The sequence below is a fragment of the Halichoerus grypus genome, chromosome 1 (assembly GCF_964656455.1).
Source record: "Halichoerus grypus chromosome 1, mHalGry1.hap1.1, whole genome shotgun sequence".
Classification (NCBI taxonomy): Eukaryota; Metazoa; Chordata; class Mammalia; order Carnivora; family Phocidae; genus Halichoerus; species Halichoerus grypus.
This window is the reverse complement of record NC_135712.1, coordinates 177,092,922-177,118,145: the sequence shown is the minus strand read 5'-3', so window position 1 is coordinate 177,118,145 and position 25,224 is coordinate 177,092,922. Positions and strand designations below refer to the sequence as shown.

Below are 25,224 nucleotides of genomic sequence, written 5' to 3'. Positions count from 1 at the left end.
AAACAGGTATTGAGAACTCGCCCAAATCCATAAATGACAAAGTCTAAAGTGTAGAGCCTGCCTTTCTGAAGGAGGCATGCTGAAAATTTCCCCTGCATGAGAGTGGCTGTCACTCCAAGAGAAGAGGAGAAGCCTGCCATTGACGATCTGACTATAATAAGAGAGCAACTCAGAGATTATTTCATAAATAACTGCCATCACTGTTCTTGGAGCTCCTGGTGGTTTAAAACTATTATTGTGACTCCAACAACCATAAATGTCAGGGAGAGTATTTGCTCCGTGGGGTCTATGCAATTAGTATGGAATAAGTTTGTCCTGGGTCGGGGGAGGGTAATTTACATTCACACTAAGCTTCCTCAGACCTGGTCAGAAAAAGTCAGAAGTTTCAAAACCCACCAGAGAAGCAAGGACTCCAGATGAACTTATTCCAAGAAAGGAAGGTCCTACCTGTCTCCCTAAATCACCATCTACTGGTTTTCCATGTTATTTCACACCTCATACCCTCAAAGTCTATATTCCGCGAAGTGTTCCTGTGGATGTTCATTTATCCAGTTGGAAAATGGAAAGCCCATGTTAGGACTGACTTGGTCTTGATGGAGGGGAAAATAATGATTTTTCAGAGCTTTATCTAGGACCCTGCAAACTTAAAAATTCTTAACAGGTTCATGGATGGGTTCCAAGGAGCCTGAGTCCCGTGAAATTGTGTGAGCGCACGCATGGGAGAGAGAAGGAATGAGAGAATATGAGAATATGCATTTTTTGGCAAGGAGATCTAAAACTCTCATCAAATCCTTATTGGGGGGTCTGTCTCCCCCAAACCACAAAGAGTCACTGAGATGAGAGCTAACACAGTCCTCTTCCTTGGTGCAATCAGGTCACACAGCATGCTGACTGAAATAGGCCAGCCAACACATCAGCATTTTGCTCTTCTTCCTCCTCCTAAGCTGAGAGCATTTGCCATTCCTCTTTGCCCCATGTCTTGCTCACCACTGACTCAAAATGAGCCTGTGACGTCACTATTCCCCACGGACTGGAACTCAACACAAAGAGGAGAAAGCTGCCCTGGACTCCAGCCAAAAGGTTTAGTTACTCAAGTAACACCTGTGAGGCAATATCCTGAGTCATTTCATCTTGACTTCAGTCTGTCTACAAAAAATGCATACGGACCTCCTCATATACCGTTATCTGTAGTTTGGTAATTCTCCATCAGTGACTATGTCCTATAATTGTTATTTTTCCAGAGAGTGGTTTGAATTATATCTTTCTGCATAACAATAAAGTTTACCTCAAACTAATTCTGAAATACAATACAGCCGCCTTTACAGTATCTGGTCAACAACTTCCACGTAACACCCTAGAAGCAACCAGCAACTATTTGTATTTCACTAAAATGCCTTTTTCTGGGGGGAAGGGAGGATAAATTCTGGAGTATGAGGTTTAACTAAGTATAAATTTTCAAGGTGCAAACATACTCCCATATATAGAACAGCCCTTGCAAAAGCAGAAGCAACGTAACTGGGACTCTTCTTCATACAGAGAGAGACAGAGAGGGAGAGAGAGAGAGAGAGAGAGAGAGAGAGAGAGAGAGTGTGTGTGTGTGTGTGTGTGTGTGTGTAGCTTTCTTACTGTCAGCTGAATAGGCAAAGAAAACTGATGGTTTGCTCAATATGTTTGCCAATTTCCCCCAAATTTTAAAACAAAAACACTCTCTGTGCCATGACCATATGTCCTGACGTATTTTCTTTTACCACAGAAACCCAATGACGAACACCCAACAATGTGACATTAGTCTTTGAATAAATGTGACTCTGCTTTTGGAAGAAAATCTTTCACACTGGCTCTGGAGTTGGTGCAGTATGTCTGTGTGTGGGTGTGAATGTGTGAAAATTCTACTTCTATATATTTTACTTGAAATTTTATTTCTGATTATAAAGAAATATCTGCTCAGTGTAGAAAATAAAATTACAAAAATTATATGAATGTATAGTGTATATAGTAGTTGGGAGTCCAAGCCCTAGGACCAAAGGAAATATATACAGGGGCATTATTACAGAATTGTTTGCAGAGGCAAAAACTGCAAAATAATTGAAGGATATATCAATACATGTGTCATAGAATAAGCTGGGGTTACATTCGTATTTTGAAATTGCATGCGTTTATTAAAACCGATGACGTAAATCTGTATCTATTGGTGGTATGTGCATGACACACTGTTAAAGAAAGTTTAAATAAAAAATGAGTACAGTAGGATTCCACTGGTGTAAGGACAATGATCTAAAAAAGAAAAATCTAACATCCCATATATGTGTGTACATTTCTATTTTTACATAATTATGCAGAAGGCTGTGGAAGGATGTGTGCCAGGCAGAAACACTGCTTACCTCAAGAAAAAGAGGAGGAAAAGGAAAGGAAGGTAGGCAGAGAACTACCTTTTTCATTTTAAAACTTCATTGTTTCAATGATTTGGGCAACTGCACATAACTTTACAATTTGGATGGTGGTGCATTCAATAAAAGAGTTTTGTTTTTTTTTTTTTTAAGATTTTAATTATTTACTTATGAGAGAGAGTCAGCAAGAGAGAGCACAAGCTGGGGGAGGGGAAAAGGGAGGAACAGACTTCCCGCTGAGCAGGGAGGCCAAAGTGGGACTCGATCCCAGGACCCCAGGATCATGACCTGAACTGAAGGCAGACACTTAACTGACTGAGCCACCCAGGCACCCAATAAAAGGGGTTTTTTAAAGACAGAGAACTAAGTATTATAATAAAAAAATTTCAGGGGCGCCTGGGTGGCTCAGTCGTTAAGCGTCTGCCTTCGGCTCAGGTCATGATCCCAGGGTCCTGGGATCGAGCCCCGCATCGGGCTCCCTGCTCAGCGGGAAGCCTGCTTCTCCCTCTCCGATTCCCCTTGCTTGTGTTCCCTCTCTCGCTATGTCTCTCTCTGTCAAATAAATAAATAAAAAAAAAAATCTTAAAAAAAAAAAAAAAAAAAAAAAATTTCAGAATCCACCCCCTTCCTCCCTCCACGGTAGGGCCACTGCTGACAACTTGTATTCAACTTTCCATATTTCCCCCCACCTACACTAAAATAGTCTTCAAACAAAATATAAATATTTTATATATAATATTCATATAGAATATACATGTGATATATATACATATGTGTAAATATATATATATGCCACATACATTGTTTTTTAATATGCTTTTCACTTAATGAGGCTTCAACATGTTTCCGCTGGCATGGGGTCTGATTAGACAGAAATGTGACAGAGCCAGATGGGGACGTGGATCCTGTCATCCTCAGCTGCCAGCTGTGAGACCTCAGATAAGGCACTTAGCTGAGTCTCAATGGTACCTGCTGTAAAATGGGAACAAGGTCACCTGCTAATGCAGGGCTGTGTGAATGACACGAAATTCATCAGGATAACCAGGTTCACTCACAGACACACAATAGGTGCTCAACAAATGGACATTATCAGTATGAATTATGTAATAGTAATGTCACTGAGTACTTGCCTTGTGCTAAGAATGTTTCTAAGAACTTCTAAAACCTTGAAACATAATTCACTCAATTAACCCACACACCTAACTTCTGAGATAGAGGCCATCATCCCCATTTTTCAAACAAGAATATGAAGGTCCAGAGAAGTGAAGTAACTTGCCCAAGGCTACACAGCTAATAGTATCAGAGCTGGGATCCAAACCCACGCAGCCAGTTTACGATGTTGCTCTACTATGGTTGTGGATGGGTTTCAGGGAAGTAAGTTCTTCTACAGGAACATCTGTGTAGACCATGTGATAACTGATTAACCACTCAGCTACAACAGCCTCGAGCTAGCAGTCAATTTTCTCAGCGCCGGTTCCCAGGCCTTTTCATGTGGGCACATATGTGTGCATTCACCTGGACACCCCAAAACTAGCCCCCCGGGGACGTTCAGCACTCTCTGCTCATCTCTTCCCAGGGGGCCAGCCAGTTATGCTCTGCAGAGGACCCCGGTCGGCCAAGAGCTTCTCTTTCCCCATAAGTATTTCCAGCACTTGAAACAAAGTTTAAGCAAAGGGAGGGAGATAATGCCACAAGTGAAATAGGACAAGGTAGCCTCAAGGGCTGGACTCACCTGAACCACAGTCCGTCACTGGGTCACCAATGGCGTCTGCCTCCCAGGTGGGTGGCTCAGGCAGTGATCTCATTAGCTTATGATGGAACGAATGGTCCCACATCAGGCTCTGATCATGAGAATCCCACCACCAGCTTATTAACCAATACAGGTGACCCTAACGTCATGAAAAAAATAACTTCTTTCCAATCTCCAGAAGCCAGGGACGTTGAGCAATGTGTCTACCACCACTTTTAGGACTCTCTTCACTTGAACCAAAATGGCATTTCTGTCTCCCTCAAGATCTAACAGACCTCAAGTTCTGGCCCTGTCTCGTTGGTGGTTGGTGACATTAAACCATCAACAATCAGGTTTATGTTTTCACTTCCAGGGACATGCCAGTTCTTTTCTCTCTCTGACAAGGCTGGGACATTCCCTCTGTCTGGTGCGGGAAATGAAGTGGGGGGGCGGGGGAAGAAGGAAAGAAGAAGGAAACAAAAAACCCACGCCATTTACAAGCAGAAGAGTGTTTCAATGCTCCCAACAAGCGGGATCTGGCATCCCTGTTACAGCAGCATCTTCCGTGATCACTAGTGAACTTTGGGTGCCATGGGGTTCAAATGAAGTAGGAGAGAAATAAGAAGAGAAAGCAGAACCACTTCCTCCCGGGAAAGAGGGTGATGTTTTCTCACAGACCCCTCCCACTCTGGAGCTGAACTTGAGCACTTCACATGCTTTGCTCAATTAAGGCAATGACTACATTTCTAGCAGGAGTTATTAGCAAGTTTTATTTCTTAATTGGATGCTCTATTTAATGGGGTGCGATGTGTGTAAGAAAATAAATGGACACTGATTTAGAAGAAAAAGAAAAAAATTATTACTAATTAAAACCACCTAGTTTTTGTTTTCTTAAAAGTTCCTTGAAACACTGATTTTCATCCCTCTACATTTATTCTGGTTTAGATTCTAGTGTTACTTATGGGACGTCCTTAAACCACAAAGTTTCATGGCAGTTTCTCAAAGGAAATACAAACATTATACTGCATCCTATTACTAATACGGTGTATTCTCATTTGGGTCATCAAGCTAAGCAAAAGACTACGTGAAATACATTCAAAATCACCAGATGTTAACAAAAGTGGCTCATTATGCAGAGCTTACTTACCACTATCCTTTCAACTTCTGTAACAGACATCACTTCCTTTTAAAAATGTCCACTTGGATGAATTCTGCCATCTCCCACCCCGGAAGAAAAAAGAAACTGCTTTGTCCCTGTTTGAGCTCCTCCTTTTGAAATCTTTAACACAAAGTTATTTTTTTCAAAGCAAACTCTGAATGTGAGCTGCCTCCACCTTGAAGAGGTAACATTTCAGGGTGAAGCGGGCTGGCACAGAAACGTCCAAGCAAACCCCGGCTCTACACAAGTTAGCTTCTTTTCTTGGCTCCAGTGTTTAAAGGAAAAATTAAGATAGTTGCTCTATCGCATTAGTCTTAGCATTTCCAAACATAGGAATTCACTTTTTAAAGTTTCCTTTAGCAAACGTTATTAGGAAACACAGCAGGAAATGTCTATTAAGAAACTCCTGAGGTCTTCATTTATATTAACATTTACATTGCTTTTTGTTGTTGTTTTTTTTTAATTTTTTTATTATGTTATGTTAATCACCATACATTGCATCACACTCACGTTGTTTTTAGCTTGTTACTCATTCTATGAGGACATTCATTTATTTTTAGCTTGTCACCCTTTCTTTTCTCGCTACTTCAGCGCAGAACACAAATCTCCAATGTTCCAGAGCAAAGGTAACAGTGGAAAGGTAAGATACATCTGTTTACTCCGACAGGCTTCAAACAACCCTTCCCTCATCAGATCCCTCCTGGGGTGTGGACTGGGGGTAAGGAGCAGTGAAGACCCTTTCCCCAAGGCCCTTCCTTAATGCTCCATTTATATGCCCCTCCAGAGAAGCCCTCAGAAAGTTCCACTGGGGTTTACTGCTTCACTGACAAGTTGGTTTAATCAAGCACTTGCGGCAGAGAAATTATTTCCTGGAACGTGTATGAAAATTCCATGGCAACAATAGTGGCTAAACTTCCATCTAAGAAAATGGCACACTTGAAAGAGAAGTGAGCGGAGGCATCTTCCAGAACTTGCTGGAAGTTGCTATCGATTCTATGTTGCTAATACAGGATCCTATAGGAACACAAGACCAAGGTCAATGAGACAGAAGACGGAGGTGACCAGTGTCACGTATTTTCTGAACATGATAGCAAGGCCTACAGCTTCATAAGCAAAAAAGCACAACTGCTAAAAAAAAAAAAAAAAAAAAAACGAAACATTGCTAAACATGACTAAGAAAAATGCTTACTTAAATTATAAAGATTGGAATTCATAAATGCAGCAGAGATTTTTCTTAAGTTTAGAAAACCTAACATGGTTTGTCAAAAATTGAGCTCTTTATTTTTTATGGTACCATTATATTTATCTTTTTTTATTTTTTTATTTTTTTTATTTATTTATTTTTAAGATTTTATTTGACAGAGAGAGAGACAGTGAGAGAGGGAACACAAGCAGGGGGAGTGGGAGAGGGAGAAGCAGGCTTCCCGCTGAGCAGGGAGCCCGATGCGGGGCTCGATCCCAGGACCCTGGGATCATGACCTGAGCCGAAGGCAGACGCTTAACGACTGAGCCACCCAGGGGCCCATATTTATCTTTTTTTAAAGAAAGAGCAAAAATAGGGCTTCCTCATGATTTTTCTCTAGCAGGCCAATTTACTCCCTTGCTTCCAAAATAAAGGCACTCTCTACCCCTAACCACCCCGGCACTGGGAGGGAGGTCTATTTTGAGCCACTGCTATTCCCGTATGCTCAGCGGGCAGATCCCACCTGTCGGCAGGGGTGTTGTCAAAGTATCAAATGCCCCCAAGACCTCATGACATACTGTCACCTGCCTCTACGGCTTCTAATGTTAGACCTCCTACTACAGTTTTACCCTCAGAAGCTGATCATGTGACTTGGAAATCGATTTCCAAGCCGGGACAATAGATATTTCCTGATTGAATACTCTGCAGCAGACACAGTGCGAGGTCCCAGGACCACGGCAAGTACACAGCTCGATCAACGTGTCCCTGCTCTCAGGAGCTTATACTCACACAGGACCCTCCTGGGTCCTTTCCCAGTGAACTGCAAATCTCACAGGGACACCTCACCAGTGGAGTCAAACAGATGCCGGATTCAGGAGCCTGCCCAGGTACACCTTACAAGCTTCTCCACAGACTCTGGAAGACAATGACACCGCATGCCACGCAAAGCAGCCACATCAAACATCAGGCAGTGACAGATGTCCTCAATGAGAGAAGAGAGGACCCTGTACACGAAAGCTCCACTCTTAGACACAAGCGAGGCTTCCAAAGGCTAGGCTGAGGTCCCTCTGTGGTAAGTCCACTATGACCCAAGTGACCACTGACTAGTGCCGTCCACCTGCTGGTGACATGCAGGGCCCGTGAACTTGGCCTCAGGCGAGAAGTTCCCAAGTGGAAAGTTGACAGGTAATGGGACTTATTTTTGCAAAGACAGTCATATTCTAGTATCATATTTGACCCCATTCTTTTGGCAAGAGGCTGCGGCTTAGACAGGCCCTCAGCAAACCTGACAGACTCCAGGGTAGAATACCAGAAAAAGACATCTGCTGTCAACAGGGAAGGCACAGCTCTGTCCTCCCATGCAGAATGCTTTGGAACTGCCGGCCACTGCCTTTTAGTGAGTCATGAAATCAACTTAGTGGGCGGCAAAGAGCATTAAAAAAGAAAAGAATAAAACAGAAATACCAGACTGCTGTGTGCAGTGAGGGTATCTCTCATCAACACTTGTGCAATTTTGTACATATGCACCGGGACCCACTCACATCTGTGGTTTGTATGTAAAGCACATTTCTTACTGGAGGTCTTTGGAAGAGCAGTCTGGCACAAGGAGCTGTTCCAGCAGGGTTTTTGTTTTTGTTTTTTAATTGAAGTGTAGGTGACACACAATGTTACGTTAGTTGCAGGTCTACAGCGTAGTGATTCTCTGATGAGTCTACGTTATGCTGTGCTCACCACAAGTGTAGCCGTCCTCTGTCACCACACAACCCTATTACAATACCACTGACTATATTTCCTATGCTGTACCTTTTTTTTCTTAAAGATTTATTTTAGAGAGCGAGCGAGCAGGAGGGCAGGGCCGAGGGAGAGCGAGAACCCCTAGCTGATACCATGCTGAGCGTGGAGCCTGACACAGGGCTCGATCTCATGACCCTGAGACCATGACCGGAGCTGAAACCAAGAGTCAGGTGCTTATGGGAGCCTGGCTGGCTCCAGCTGTTAAGCGTCTGCCTTCGGCTCAGGTCATGATCCTATGGTCCTGGGATCGGGCCCCGCATCAGGCTCCCTGCTCGGCGGGAAGCCTGCTTCTCCCTCTCCCACTCCCCCTGCTTGTGTTCCTGCTCTGGCTGTCTCTCTCTCTCTGTCAAATAAATAAATAAAATCTTTAAAAAAAAAAAAAAAAAAGTCAGGTGCTTAACCAACTGAGCCACCTAGGCGCCCCTCCTATGCTGTCTCTTTATCCCCACGACTTATTCATTCCATAGCCCAAACAGTTGTTTTTTGTTTTTTGTTTTTTTTAAGATTTCATTTATTTACTTGACAGAGAGAGAGCAAGAGAGGGAACACAAGCAGGGGGAGTGGGAGACGGAGAAGCAGGCTTCCCGAGGAGCAGGGAGCCCAATGTGGGGGGCTTGATCCCAGAACCCTGGGATCATGACCTGAGCCGAAGGCAGACGCTTAATGACTGAGCCACCCAGGCACCCCTCAAACAGTTCTTCTATCTGTGTTTGGGTTGCCCCAATCGACAAATGTGCACACTACAAAGAGCTGGAATTAGAATGCATTATGATAGCATAGTTTTTTAAAAAAATGTATAAATACACATAAAAGTTTATCAAAAGTGGATTCCCTGGTTTGGGGCCTATGACACTAATACTTACCTTTTTGCCTCTGAAATTCTTTACCAACGATGGTATTAGTCTTCTCCATAGTGGATTCCAGTCTCTAAAAAGCTCCTCATTGTTCAACCAAACACACTTAAGTAGCTACACAAAGCAGTTAGCTCAGACTGGCTCATGGCTACTTAGGCAAGATGAAGTCAGGAGCAGGTGACATTACCGTAGGCGGTGCTTGGGACTATGCTAGTCAAAGACCTTGACTGACACTATGAGTAAATCATTCTGGTGTCAATCTCCAACCAATGTGATTCCATCTAGGGTACAGATTCATTTGTGGCCTTAATGTTTGTAATGTTTTTAGAAATAAAACTGTCTTAGGTGTAACACACACACAGGAAGTGAATAAACCGGAAGTGACTATCCTGATGCATTTTTGCAGCATGCATACACTCATTAACCATGACTCAGGTGAAGACTACAATGGGACCAGCACCCCAAATCTCTCCCGGAGCTTGCTCCCAGTCATCATCCTGAGGAATCCCACGGAATAACTTTGCTCTTGAAGAGAAAGCAACGCTCACAATCCGTGATCAGCCAGCAACAGTACAAGCTTTACCCTTTTATTGTTTTTATTTTTACTGCTATCTTTACGGCACCTGAAAATGACTTTCCACAATCATGACACAGTTTCCTTTTAAAATAAATTTAAGTTACACAAAAGTATGTTTCTTTCAGAAAAATGTTAAGTATTTAACAAAAACAGGTGGTGCATAGATGGCAAAAACTGAGCAGGTGTAGATGACTAAAGTTCGAGAAACACTTGTTTTGGGTGCTGATCAGTATGAAATGCTGAACAGGCTTAAGTGACCATCCATCATGCTCATTTTCTGCAGATGAGGGTAGTCTCTCTCCTGTCCCGTGTTGTATCACAAGGACTAATTTCCTCTCTTGCATATTTTTATAAAAGTTTAATGGTTGGTGCTTCAGGGAAATCAGATGACGTTGTTTTTATACCCTGTGGCTTGTACTTCTCCCATGCATCATGCTTAATCGCAACTGGAATAAACTGATTCGGAATGAAAGGACGCTTACCAGATTTTTCTCCCCTTAAATCTTTAAGTTTTAAAAGTTCACTTAGAACTGGGATCAACTATAACGAAAGGCTACCAACCACTCATACTGAATGTCTTTAATGTTCTAATTATGGCAAAAAAGCACGGACACTTTGTGTACTTAACTTTCAACCAAACTAAAGGGGAAAGGGAAAGATTTCAAAAGAAGTAACAACTTCTTCTCGCTGAATTAGTATAATTCTCTGTATGTTCTATTAAATCTAATGGATTTAGCAGATGAGACTCTCCACATTTCACTTATAAGACTGAGTGTATCAGGAAAAATAATCTACATTTACCTATGAATAGACTTCATAGGTAATTAAGTCACCTTGTCAAAACAAAGACTTTCTTGCCTCTACTTTACATAATACCATCTGCCTACTGGATTCCCCTTTCATTTCTTACAAAGTATAAACAAAGTTTACTAAACAGGAACTATATTAAAAAACAGCTTAGAACTCCATTCAATCGGTCTTGGGTCTCCAAGGCATGATTCAAATAAAATAAAAGCAAAATCTCACAAGTGACCCATGTGAAATTAAGGAAGTGCTTATGTATTCAGGCACACATTCACCCACAGATTCATATACTCACCCATACAGTCACATAGATACATACATGTAAAACCTATTCTTTTATAAGCTCTTTAAGCACTCTAAAAAAATCTTATTTGTCAAAATGCAGTAAATTAAAGGACTTTGGCTAATAATATAAGTTAAAGTGTCGTTTAGAACTTCATTAAAACCCAAACAGCAAGGTTAAGGTAACATTTCTCTGAAAATGATTCCACCAAACTCAGCGTTTAATGTCCTTCCTCTATGTGATCACTTTCCCCTCTGCTGGTTCAGACACCAAAGGGAATTAGTTCTCTAGATACCATGATGCTGATCAGGGCAGCCAAATGGAGAAATTTAAAACATCACCAGCTTTGTTACCATTATCACTAGTCCTTTAGGAAGAAGGGAAAAGGAGTTCTTTCCCGCTTTCAAACTTACCTTTTAATCACCGAAGAAAATTAAGATGTTGCTCCCTTGATAGTATTAAGGGCTTTCAACAAAAATATGATGTAATACTTTTTTTCTTGCTTGACTCCAGCTCCTCTACAATTCCTTTATCACTAGTAATTCTATTCCAGGTCAGCATCACACATTAATACTCACCCAAGGTTCTTACAAGCATGCTCTCTTAAGATCGTTCCAAGAATGATACTAAGTATTAGAAATCCATTCACAATGCCATAACAAAGTCCCGTTCCATTTTAGAGTTTAGAGTAAGTAATAAATATGTGCTCCATATGCAATGCAATTTCCATGCCCCATCAGATTCCAGCACACAGGCAGTTATATCTGTTCCTCTTTTTTTTTTGTCAAGATTATGCTTGCTATCAGTAAGGGTTTCTAGTTTCATCTCTACACTTGATTGCACTTTTCAATTTTTCTACATTGGTGTATTGCATTAGTATCAAGATATAAAAAGCAATTAAACATTAACTTGCAATCTTAAAGGAAGATGTATTCAAAGAAACTCTTGACAATTTTAAGAAAATCCCAATATTCTTCATGAGTCAATCAATATAAAAATGGAAATCTTATTCTGGTCTGGCATTTTAAAATAGCTGATCTTAAACATGCAATTGTTTTACTGCATTTTTAGAACACTTAAGTCAGCACATATGCAATGAATTACCATGTTCACACTGTGATGTAAATTAAGAATTATTTTTGATTGATCAATTATTATGATTTCTAGAGCCTTAGGAAGTGACAGCTCTTTCTCAATCCAGATTCAAAGGGTCACTAATTTAAAAAAAAGAACTCTAAAACAAACGAAAACAATCTACCCACAACTGTAATTTCAGGTTCACGAAACTATGCCATAGAACCATCATCATCAAAGCATGCGCTCACTGATAGGTCCCTCCAGGCCAGCTTCTACAGAGCTATAGGAAAGAACCCCGGCAAAGCTAACCACCTGACAAGTGTTTATTCTGGGGCCAAATTTACAGTATTCGGACACATGCATTATTTTCTTTATTACAGCAACCTTATATGTAACAGTGCCCACATTTTATAGAAAAAAAGCAGTACTCAGAAATGAGCTTGCCCAAGGTCACGAGGGTAATATGAAAATTAATAAAGGGAAACCTCACTAAAGTGGACTTGAGATGCTAGACGGGGAGGCTGGTAGGGAGAACTGTACCAACCAATAACAACTACCGGAAGAACTGTCAATTACAGAACTCTACAAGAAGAATCACAACGGGGAAATATGTGTGTTATATCTCCCACAAGAAATCAACTACTCCTGCAACTCAGCCAATGAGAAACCATCTCACCCAGAATTCCTGATTCCCTCTAACAGACTTCAGTTCAAAACAACGCCTTCCAAGTTCCTCCTTCTTTTCCATAAAATGATGTTCCTCTCTTTTGTTTTTTGGTCTTTGCCTATGGTTTTTCCATAGCTTGCTTGCCCCAGATTCAAACTCTCTGCTATGCCTAGATAAACCCATCTTTTGCTGGAAAAATGACTGGCAGTTTTACTTTTAAGGCTAACAGTAGCAAATGGTAGAACTAGAATTCAAAATCTGGTCTGATTCCAGAGCCTGTGACTCTTAGCCACTCTATACACTTACCGGCTTTCTTATAACCCTAGTGTCAGTCATCTTGCTCCATACACTGGTCTTACGAGTAAACGCCCTGGAGCCAGGGACCACATTTTAGCTCTCTATGGATCCTGACCTCTCTCAGATTAGGGAGAACTCAATGCCCATGCAAAAAGCAAACACATGCCGGCTAGTGGTTTCTTTTTGCTATTATCCCAAGAACTCATACAACATGAAGATTTTTAATAAGCCACAAGCCATAGATCCCTCTATATAATCATTTTCCTCCCAAATGTTTCAATAAACACGTAGTAATCTTTTGGATAGAAGTTTTAAGTGTCTAGCTAATGAATTCCGAAATCAGTGTGTCCGGAAACATAGTATTTCAATCATTCAGCAACAATCATTCTATGAAAAGAATAAAAACTGTCTTCTTTGATTAGAGACTGCCAAAATTGATTCTGTTCCCAGTTTCTCCAAATGTTGAAAAACAAACAAAATATATATATATATATATATATATATATATATATATATATATCTAGCACATTATATATATATATACATATAGCACATTTTAAAATGGACTGGAACGTTTCTTTTGGGAGGTGGTGGAGCAGCTGTGAAACCAACACTCTGAGGCGTTCAGTTCTCCTGACCCCGGAGAGCTGTCAAATGACTCACTAGGACCAGCAGGAAAAGAGGAAGTGATGAAAGATAAATTAAGAGAATCAGAAGAGCCAAAAAGGCAGCAGGGAGTGCCACCCTCAGGAGAAAAGGGGTGGGACACACTCTTTGGAGTTCAAATGGCTATCCAAATAGACAAAGACAGGGTACGAGGCAAAGGTGTCCTTGGAGCCCCGTGGCACTCGGTGTGGCAAGGGCAGACGAGCTCCATACCGGCTACTCTCCCCTGTGAGGCTCCGGGGGACCATTAATCATCATTAGGGGAAGCCTTGCTGTTGCAGCTTCCCACCCCGAGGTATTCAGAGTCCCCAGTGAAAGTGGCATAATGGCAGATCCGTGCTCACAGCCGCCAATCTGCCCCAAGTCTTCCCTTTGCAATTTGCATTGACAATTTCTAATTCAACACTCCCTCCTCCTGTTCACAGCACCCTAATCTACAGGCACTGTGCTTACTTTTTATTTTCAAAATGATAGCAATCTGCTGCTTTGAAGGGTCCCCCCAGTGCCTCTCCCAGGAAGCAAATGCCATACATTTCAGTTTACCACTTAAGTCCGACCATCCCAACATGCCTTCCAAATTCAATAAAAGTACATGTATGCTCATTTTGCCTTACAGAGAAAGACAACATTTTTTAATAAAATTGTTCTCAAAACCCCCATACTTAAAGGTAAGTGTCTAAATATCATGTGTAAAGAAGATGAGTGGCTATAAAATGCATCTTTTTTTAAAGATTTATTTGAGAGAGCGAGCATGCATGGTGGGGAGGGGCAGAGGGAGAGGGACAAAGAGAATCTCAAGCAGATTCCCCACTGAGTATAGAGCCCTACACAAGGCTCGATCTCAGGACCATGAGATCATGACCTGAGCCGAAATCAAGAGTTGGACACTCAACCGAGACACCCAGGCGCCCCTAAAATGCATCGTATCTGTACTGTTGTCAAGGGTTTGTGGTTTTGTTTTGTTGTCCTTCGGAAATTACCAAAAATTTCCTTTTGGACCTAATCTTTATCCAAAAAATTTAATGGGGGCACCAGTCACTTCTGATTTATTCTTGATTTTAAAATGCTTTGTGGATGATCTAATTAAGTCTTTTTATTAAGAGATGACCATTAGGGATAGACTTAAAACTTCTGTGGGGCCAGAAATCCCACAGAAGTACACACTGTCAACCTAAATGAACTTTGATTCATCTGAGCTGGGAATGGGGGGGGGGGGGCGGGACATGCTCTGCCAAAGAGGAGCATCCAATGCCCTGTTTCCAGAGTTTCAGCCGGAAGCCAGCTCTTCACCCACCTCCACACCTGAGGCAGATGCTATGAGCTTTCAGAAATGAGAATGTCAAGTAATTTTTATTTTTATTTATTTTTTACTTACTATTTTTAATTTATTTTTTTATTATTTATTTTTTTATTTATTATTATTTAAATTTTTATTTAAAGATTTATTTATACTGGGGAGAAAGAGTGAGAGCACCTGAACAGGGGTAGGGGGAGAGGGAGAGAGAGAATCTCAAGCAGACCCCCCCACTGAGCATGGAGCCCAAGGTGGGGCCCCATCTCACAACCCTGAGATCATGACCTGAGCAGAAATCAGGAGTCGGACACTCAACCGACTGAGTCACCCAGGCGCCCCGAGAATGTCAACTAGTGTTTTAAAGGAAATATACAAGCAGGAGTCAGCCTTGTGACATTTAAAACTCAGAAAAAACTTCTAACTCATCACATTTTTTCATCTTTGCCTTTTTATGGATTATAAAAATAATACTCAACTTTGGAGAATTCCAACATTACAGAAATGTGACTTCAGAAATTCAAAGTTACCGCCCATAATCCCACCCCACAAAATTGCTATAATAACTATAAAATGTTTATTAGCTCAGAGTATTTTTCCTATGAAAAGACTAATATATATAAATGCCTTTAAAATACACAAATTGCGTCATGCCATATGTCCCATTCTTCATCTGTATGTTTATCTGGCTGGTGTACAGTGATGTCTGTTAAAAAGATGTTCACTGAAAACCTGGTTTTTTTTTTTTTAAAAAAGCTAGTTTTAATAGCAAAATAATAAGACAACAACAACACTAATAAACATAACAAAGTCAATACATCAGGATAGTCAATAGAAGGCAGGGATTTAAGATGGTATATTTGGTTTTAATAGGTCACAATATTAATTCTGGAGAGGATGACTCCCTGAAATAGTTCAGAGTTTTCTCAATAACCCTACAGCAGCACTACATTCTTGCTAAAACACATAACAAGAGGAAAACAGATCTCAAAATTATTTTTGCTGACTTCTATACTTAGCTTTGGCATTAAGTTCTTATGTCAGATGCTAAAATTTTATTTAAAAAGAAAACAATTCTTCACATTTGTACTTACTAGCAAAATCCACTATTTTATTTTTTTAAAAAATCCACTATTTTATTTTTTTAGGTAAGGGAGACAGTAATGCTCTTCTATTTTAGAGATGAAGAAATACAGGCTCAGCACTGAGGATACCAAGACCACAGAGTAAGTAACTGGGTAGAAACTTGACCCTGGGTGTCTTGATCTAAATCTCGGGGCTTTTTCCACCTCAATATGTACCTTCTCGTACTGAAGAAATCAGCTGCATTTTAGAGGAACATTACATCATTTTGCCAGGATCTTCCATTGCTATAGTATAGGCCATTAGGGTAAGATGAAAATGGTTAAACAGAGGGCCAGGAGAAGGAAAAAAAAAAAAAACAAACACAACAACAAATGTATGAAGGTGTTTGCTTTATTTGAAATGTTATTTTACACGTGAAGACCAAAAAGACTGACTGATACATATGATAATTAAGTACACTCTATGCCAATGAAATCAGAGTCATGACTTCCAAATGATAATACAGTCACTCCAAAAACATCCCTTAGGTGGGTCCATCCTAGCAAATCCCCAGCAAGGATGTCATCCCTCTCCTCTCTGTGCCGATGGCAACCATCATTAAATGACCACCACACTCAGGGCTCCTATCTGGCTCAGTTGGTAGAGTGTATGACTCTTGGTCTTGGGGTTGTAAGTTTGAGCCCCACATTGGGTGTGGAGATTACTTAAAAATAAAATCTTTAAAAAAATATGACCACCACGCTCATCCCCATCCTATCCAGACATGACATCAGAACCTTTCTACATCATAATCCAGGGTTTAACATTGTCAATCCATCAAAATTGGTATGTAAAATAAAACTCTCATCTCTGTCTCTGGAAATGGAGAGCTGGAATCCATTATTAATAACTGGTCTCTAAAACCAGCTTATTTTTGCAGGTAACAAAGAGTCTTTTCAACATGGGTTGGATTATACCAAGTCTCCTTTATCAAAACAGATCATTTAAGTAAATGAGGCAATAGTTAGAGATTTCAAACTGACACGAATAGATTTGAGTTCTAAGAAAATAACTGCCCCCAAATTCTCTCCTCTCCTCTGTTGAACATGGCCAATGGGCATCAGTCACTGCAGAAGACAGCAGGAAAACCTCATGTGTTTATTTCTAGCACTGCCCAGAAAGGGCTCGTGCCTATCTATGCCTGTTTAGCAGTAGTAATTTTCTTGTATAGAGTTACATAAGAAATACTCAGCCTTTCTTACCCCTAAAATTAGAAAAATACAATACCAAATCATCTAGTTTATTGCATATTTTCCTCCAAAATCAAGCCAAAATAATACAGAAATATTTTAAACAATTTTCATCAACAATTTTTAATTCACTGATAACATCGAAGCAAAGATCAGATATTTGATTCAAAGTAAAGAGTGCAATCATCACTATCTCAAAAGGGACTCTTCTAAGAGTTATAAATACTTGAAGAGGAAGAATAAAATTAGCCATGCAGACTTGGAATGGAACTAGAGATCCTGATAAAGGCATAGTTTTCAAATATATATAGAAGGATAGAGAAAATAGATGCAGAGGTATTAATATTAATGATGATGATACTGTGTGTGCGCGTGTTTATATGTGCATCTTTATATTTCCTAGCTCTATCTACTCAGAGTGCATGGAAGCAATGAAACCCAGGATGCCTGGGTGGCTCAGTTGGTTAAGTGTCTGACTCTTGGTTTCAGCTTTGGTCATGATCTTCAGGTCTTGAGATCGAGCATTGTGCCAGGCTCCGCACTCTGCGGAGAGTCTCCTTGAGATTATCTCTCTCCTTCTTCCTCCCTGCCCCAGCTTGCACACTTGCACACACACACTCTTTCTCAAAAATTAATTAATTAAAAAAAGAAGCAATGAAACCACAGTCATAATGATTAGCTTAGCACCCATATTATGGTTTCAAACACCATTCCTCATTAAATGGAGCCAGAGCTACTTGGAAAAGTAGCTGATTCCAGAAGTGGGGCCAGAAAAGTACAGAATGAACCAGAAACATCCTGTGTTAACAGAAAGGAAGAAAGTGCTCAAAAAATGATGGGAACATGTCAAAAGGATATAAATACCATCTTTTAAAGAGCTCCGTCTGGCCAAAACTAGTCCATGTGACCACCAAATTATAAGAATCAATGGGTCCATACTGAGATGGATGGATGGATGAATGGATCAATGTAGATAAATAGGTAGATAAAAATAGGGGGAAAAGAATACCCTTTCTTACAGTGGAAAGCCAACTAATAAACACAGAAGGAATGCAGTTAGAAAATCACCATTTGTCAACCATCCTAATAATAACCGAGTCAAGTAAAAACCATAAATGAATGCTCAAGCCAGTGTATTCGAGTTTGAGGAACAGCAGGCTACTCACATGGCCTCAAAATATCCCCCCATAAGATACAAGGTAAAGAAGAAAAAAGTAACTTGATAGTGAAGAAGTCTGGCAGACAGATTTGAACCAAGCAGTCCACATTAATGTCACCAATAAACGGATAAATTGATACCATGTGACTCCCAACAGGATGTGCTGAGAAGCCCACGCTATCACTTCTATGGTACCTTTGCTCAAAATGTACCACCTAAATCAACACTCAGCAGCAACAAACAAATCCAACTTGAGAGACACACTACAAAAGACCTGGTTTGTACTCTTCCAAATAGGAGTAGCATGTGAGACAAAAACTTAGGAAGTGCTATCAAGTAAGAGATACTAAATAAATATGACAATTAAATAAAACCTGTGATCTGGGATTTTCTCTCACTGTAAAAGACATCATAGGGATTATTAGTGAAATCTGAATAAATTCGGTAGATTAGATAACAAAGCCCCACCAATGCTAATTTCCTGATTTAGATAACTGCGCTGCAGGTACGGAAGGGAACGTCTTATTGCTAAAAAACACACACACACTGATATATTTAGGAATTAAGAGTAGAGAGTGAAAAGGTTCAAATAAATATAATAGATGTGGGTATTTGGGGAATCTGGGTAAAGATGATACAGGAATTCATTTATATAGGTCTGAAATTATGTCAAAATAAAAGTTTATCGATTAAAAAAGAATCTTAATAAAAGACAGTGAGTTTTGGTTTGTCTGTTTTTTAAATAAGTGCTTCATCAGGTGAATTCACAGGCCATTCTGCAATTTTTGTTGGTCTCAGAACATTATCTTCTGCCAGTAACAAATGGTGAAACCTCATTTTGTTCTATCAGAGTCTGGCTCTGGAAGGAAAGGTCTTGTTAAACTTGTCAGTCCTGTAACCTAGCCTTATTAGCAATGGCAGACTAACTAGAGCTACAGCAAACAAAACAGAGTAACTGGTTTACACCAGAGCCACTGAGGTTTCTTCACAGCCTCTGTGACCACAGCGTTGGGCCTTCAAATCCCAACGCTTCCACCAAGAACACTTTTTACAGAAGACTGTACAAAATAATGGTTCTTGGCAACCCCCCACCCTCTTCACTGCACCCTATCACATCTGCTCTCTCAGAGAACAACAGGACATTCCATTTAACCCAGCAACTGTTACAGAAGCACACTACTACCAAATGGGAGACTCGAACAACGCAGCCACAAACTCAGTTCTCCAACTTAAGCAGCCTGAAAACTGGCGAAAAATACAGATACTGTGGACGGCCTCTACAAAAGTGTAAGAGTTTCAGTGAGTTGTGTTACGTGGCCAGGTACCTGCCATGCCAGCTGTGTGGCTAAAAAAAAAAAAAAAAAAACTGAATCAGGAAAGAAATGGATCTATCAATCACACATGCCTCCAAGTGAATTTGCTAGTTTCTTAGCAGGCTTTGGTTTTTCTGTGCTTTTCTTGTCATGAGCATTTCACCCAATGAGGTATTTGCACAACCAGTCAAATGCCTCATATGGTAGTCAACTGAGGAGAGAGCAAGATGCTCCAATGCTGGGGAAACCAGCTGGATGGACTTAGGGAGAGATGTATGCTGCCCACATGGGACATCCTGAAGGGATTTTTGACGGTAATATCAACCATATGTGCTTTTTCACCTTTTGGTTTCTCTAAATCACTTACAAGAGAATTGCACAGAATGTGATTGGTCCAGAGTAGACTCTAGAGGTTACAGAAAAAAAGCATTATATATGTGATGAAACCTGTTTACACTGGTTAATGCACACTCAGAGGGCACTGGGAAGATTTTTCCAAAGGTTTCAAACTATTACAAAGAACAAAAGCATAGTTCCTTTAAAAAATCTGGTGGTATTGAGGTATAGGAGCATTGCATTGTCTTCAAAAGGGAGTTCAGAAAGCAGGCGAGGCTCTGAGGCAACAAAACTAAAACCACTGGGGCATTTATGGTTTAGAATGAGTACAAAATGTATGGAGAAATTAAACTTAGTTTTCTAAATAGGAGCAGAGTATATGCAATCAAGGGTGAGGTCATAAGTTATGAAACGGGCCTGAGGCAGCTCATAAGTAAGTACAGGAAGAAGACACACACAAAAAAATCAGAAGCAAATACTGAATAAGTTGGAAGTTGCTGTATCTCAGTGTCAGATATGAGGGAGGGTGGGCACAACCGTTTGTCTGTCCCGATCCAGGGCAGATGGGGACAGGAGGTGCCAACAAAGAGTGTGGGCTCCCAGATCAGCCACGCTCCAAAGTTGCAACCATGTGGGCAGAGGGGGCCCAAGATTTCTAGCCCAGGACAGCCCAGGCTTTCTTATGAGGCCTTGAGCGCTCTCGGACAGGGAATCCAAGCAGACAGCTAGAAGGGGGGGAATGCTGACAACTCTGCTCCTGAAGCAACTCACCTCACATCATAAGGTTTTGGAATAAGATCCATCTCTAATCTAGTGATTCTCCCGGGTACCCCTATCACACCCTGAAGTAGTGCTAGAAATCTGTGGGGGCACTCACTGGCACAATGATTGGGGTGGGGACCAGGGATGCCAGAAGTCCTACAATGCACAGAGTCCCATGCAGTGCACAATTATTATGCTTCTACTGCAACTTCCACATACCCTTCCAGACCTTCGTGAAGGTAAAATAACAGATGTTTTATGATTACCTGAGTAGAGACCCTCACTCGCTTTTACATTTAAACACTAAGGGTTCTTTTTTTTTTTTTTTTTCAGTTTAAATATATATAAATTGTATACCCTTATTCATAGCAGTATTATTCACAACAGTCAAAAGGTAGGAGTAAACCAAGTGTCTCAACAGACGGAGAGAGAAACAAAATGCGGTATATGCATCTATACACACAGTGGGATAGTATTTACCCTTAAAAAGGAAGCAATTCTGACACATCTTCCAATACGGGTGAACCTGGAGGACGAATCCCGCTAGATGAAATAAGCCAGACACAAAAAGACAAATACCATGTGATTCCACTTACATGGAGTACCTAGAGTAGTCAAATGCACAGAAACAGCAAGCAAAATGGGGGGCCTCCAAGAGCTGGGGGTAGAGGGAGTGGGGAGTTGTTTAATGGGTACCATTCCACTGTAGGAAGATGGAAAAGTTCTGGAGATGGATGGTGGTGAGGGCTGCACAACAGTGTGAATGTACTTAATGCCACAGAAAGGTATAATTAAAAATGGTTAAATTTTATGTTATGTATATTTTAGCACAATTTTAAAAATACACACACACACACACGGAGGTGTGCAAATCACAAGACGACTGTACTTTGCTGTGCCAAAACTGAACCCCACTCTGTTCACCACTGCAGAAAACCGAATCACATGGTGCCAGTGCTCCCAGCACCTGAGTCCCCAGCACCACCCTCCCACTCCGGTAGCCTTCACAGCTGGGACCTCATGCTGAGTCTACAAGGAGGCGCAAGCATCTGCAGCATCGTGGGGTCTTCCAGCGTCACCATGCCCATGCATTCTCATCCTGATACATGTATTTTAGTATCAATTACCTTCCTTTTATTTTTTTTTTATTATGGCATACAAAGATCTTACAATTAGGTGTGTATGTATGTAAATACTATTTATAAATTTCATTTCACAACAGGATTGGTGGCACTGAAAAGTATTTGTTATAAAAAAAAATGGAGAGAGTGGGCTTGGCTCTGAGACGGGTGGGGACCACTACTCTGGTCTCAGGGGACAGATAGGAGTGGGAGTAGAGGAACTGAAGACTCTGCAGTAAGGACCAGACTCAGTGAGTCTCCGTGGATTTAATATAAAAGCACCCTTCTGCAAGAATCAAGGTTCTTATGGGGGTGGTCTGGTGGTAGTCTGCCCACTCCTCTGAAAAGGAAGAAATATGGTGGAAAACTAGAAAGTGCCTGACTCTCCTTCGTGATGAAACACAGACACACTTAAAATAATCAAATTTATGCCTGGTAATAAACTCCGACAGAGATGAGGTGAACCAGGGTATATATTTTTCAGTCATGGGAATCACTGTATCCTGTCAAAAGAGATCAGGATTTAACTGAGAAGGGCACGGTGTGTCAATTGCAATGACACATATATTGTTGCTCTATTGTGATCATCCTTCTTTTCCATCTCAACACCGGGACATGATTAATATTTTACATACTGTCCAAAAGGGGAATGTGACTTACCAGAAACCATCCTCCACATTTCAAATACAGATCCCCCCTTTGCCAAGAGAAAATCCTGCCCAGCTGTAGATTTCTCATTTGCAAAACATAAGAGCAATGAAATTCCATTACTTAGAGAAACTGGCTGTTCCACCAAACCCTTGGCAACGGAAGCTGTACTTATCTTTCTGAACAATAGCCTCAGAAAATGTATTCTCTCAAAAAAAAAAAAAAAAAAAGACAGTAAGTATGCCTTTGAGCTCTTGAGAAAGTGCTCTTGCACAAGCAAATTCCTGTTAGGGAAAATCCACTCCCCCGACCTGGGAAGTACAAAGACGGACCCTAAAACAGGCAGTAAAAAGAGCTCCAAGTTTAAGAACGCTTCAAAAAGTCAATGGGGATGTAACAATATTAATAATGTCCTGAAAACAAAATGAAGTATCCTTTTCATATGTACGTTACCACAATGTACCTGCTCCCTCAGAAGGGTGATTCTTAGACCCTAACATGTTCAGTTTGTTTTCCCTGTGAGTGTTAACTGTATGTTTTCCCGAGGATATAAACGATCCTAAAGCGTACTGCTTTGCACATTGCGGAATTCATCCAAACAAGAATGGAAAGGCGAGACTTTGTTCTGTCTTCCCAGGCTCCCTTCCCCGGAAGAAGCATGTGGCCAAACTCCAGTGGGTTATGTGAACTTCACTCATGGCTTATCTCACAGAGTTCCCACTCCGTCCAAAGTTTTGAAATGGACCATGAAAACACTCAAGAAATACAGACACTCTGCCAATGTGTTTGAACAAGCATCAGCGGCATCAGGGCTGTTTTTCCGGTTCCCCGTCTAATGTGCCCTCTCATGGCTATGGCCCGTGGTGCCATTCTTGTGGGATGCAACGTATCATCTGGACTCTCCTATCTAATTCTTCCTCACAGGAGACTCGACAACTTAGTCCATGTATTTACCCATTAAAAGAGCAGTCAAAATGGTCAAAAAACACCAGCAAAAAATAGTCCGTTGTGCCCAACTTTGCACCAAGAGCCCGTACCAGGAGGCAATGAATAATTCTTTCCCTTTTGGCAAGCTGGAGCATCCTAGGACATCGTGTGACCCTATTGCAATGTGCTGGACGGGGGGGTAGAGATCTACCTCCCCCAGAGCAAATCCATAAACCTACTCTATAAAGGCTTAAAATGCTCCATGAAGAATGAAGAACTGGGGATGATGTGAGTGACCATCCTGAATATCGACCTCTGCCTGCATATCCCTGGACAATCACCTTTTACACCGGATAACAGACAAACCCAGAAAAGAGAACAATGCATCCGTAGCAACAACTGTGTGCCGCGAACTGGGAGGACACGATCAGGCCTCCAGAGCGGACACGATTTTACCCTGGTAACCAACGTGAACACCGACACAATGTGCACAACAGGGGTTGCTCATCTGGTTCTAACTAACATACAACTCTCCAATGGCTTTCACACAAAGCTATAACTGAAGCATACAAAACAGATGCAAGGCCGCGGGAAGACAGCCAAATTGTGAACATGCCACTCATAATCTGGCTTCTCTATATTTAATATAAACAAAAACTTAACACCAAGGCAATCAGCGCTCTCTGTAGTCCCACACAATGGGAGAGTTCTCCTGCCCAACCATCCACCAGCTCAGGCCTCCCTCCCTGACCAAACATCTTGCATTGAACCAGACGAAGACGGGATGGCATTCAACCTATTAAAAGACACTGGCCAGTGCTCACATACCTCAATAATCCTGTCATGAATTTGCAGGCCTCCGTCCTTGGCTGCCGGCCCACTGTCAACTATTTTGGATACAAAGATTCCTTCAGTGGACGATCCATCTTGGTTGTCCTTTGGGTTAAAAAAACACACACATGAATGCTAGGCATTAACTTGGTCATGAAAATAAAGCTTACACTCTTAAACTATAATGGACTCTTGCTCATGTCAAAAGTGGCAATGGGGCGAAAGCCCATCTGTTACCCGTAATTTGTTTTAATCTAAAATTAACACATACACATGGTAAAATACTTCAAACCATAACCAAAAGGTATAAAATAAGTCCCTGCCACCTCCTACCCATTGTCCTTTTCCCCTCTATATAGCACCTATTTGCAGTTTACATATCCTTTCCAAAACATTTTTCATAGATCACTTTCCTAAACATGTATCTGGTCCTTTTTCATGTACACAGATGGTATGTGTGTGCATGGGGTATGCCCTCCCCATCCTGTGCATCTTGCCTCTTTCAAGTTTACAATCTTAGAGATTTTTCACCAGTCGTACTGTCCAGTTTAACTCCCTTAAGTGGCTGAACAGTATCCCAATATTAGGATAATTACCACTGTTTCTAATTGTTGCTCTTAGAGACGATGATGTCTCCAATACCTTCCTACCTGTACTATGAAATATCTTTTGCAGTATGTATCTGAGGCAAATCCCTAGCAATGGAACTGGCGGGTCCAAGGATATGGAGATTTGATGGATGTTGCCAAATTATGCACTGATAGCTCATTAGAGTGTTTTCCCATATCCTTACCAGCTCAGAGTACTATTAAAACCTTTAAATATCCAATAATCTGATTGTGAAAATAGGTATTTTATGTGTGCTCAGATTTACATCAGAAAAGCTCACTACCACCACCCCAGGCCAAATTCTCATCCAATCTCAAATCCCTTTAGATCTTTCAAAGTCTGGACCGAAACTTTCTGGGAAAGGGAACAGCTCGCTGCTCAAACTCCTTCCTTTATTTAAAATCAAAAAGTTCCAACAAGCCCATAAAAAAACCC

At 41.0% G+C, this 25,224-nt stretch overlaps 1 protein-coding gene across 2 annotated transcripts in view; it reads right to left on the bottom strand.

The window, feature by feature from the left end:
- PDZRN3 (PDZ domain containing ring finger 3) overlaps window positions 1–25,224 on the bottom strand; it is a 236,254-nt gene that overhangs the window by 190,792 nt on the left and 20,238 nt on the right. For both annotated transcript variants that reach the window (XM_036066776.2, XM_036066775.2), the window contains exon 3: window positions 24,178–24,285. In XM_036066776.2, coding sequence (XP_035922669.2) covers window positions 24,178–24,285 — 108 coding nt within the window. The remainder of the gene's footprint in view (window positions 1–24,177; window positions 24,286–25,224) is intronic.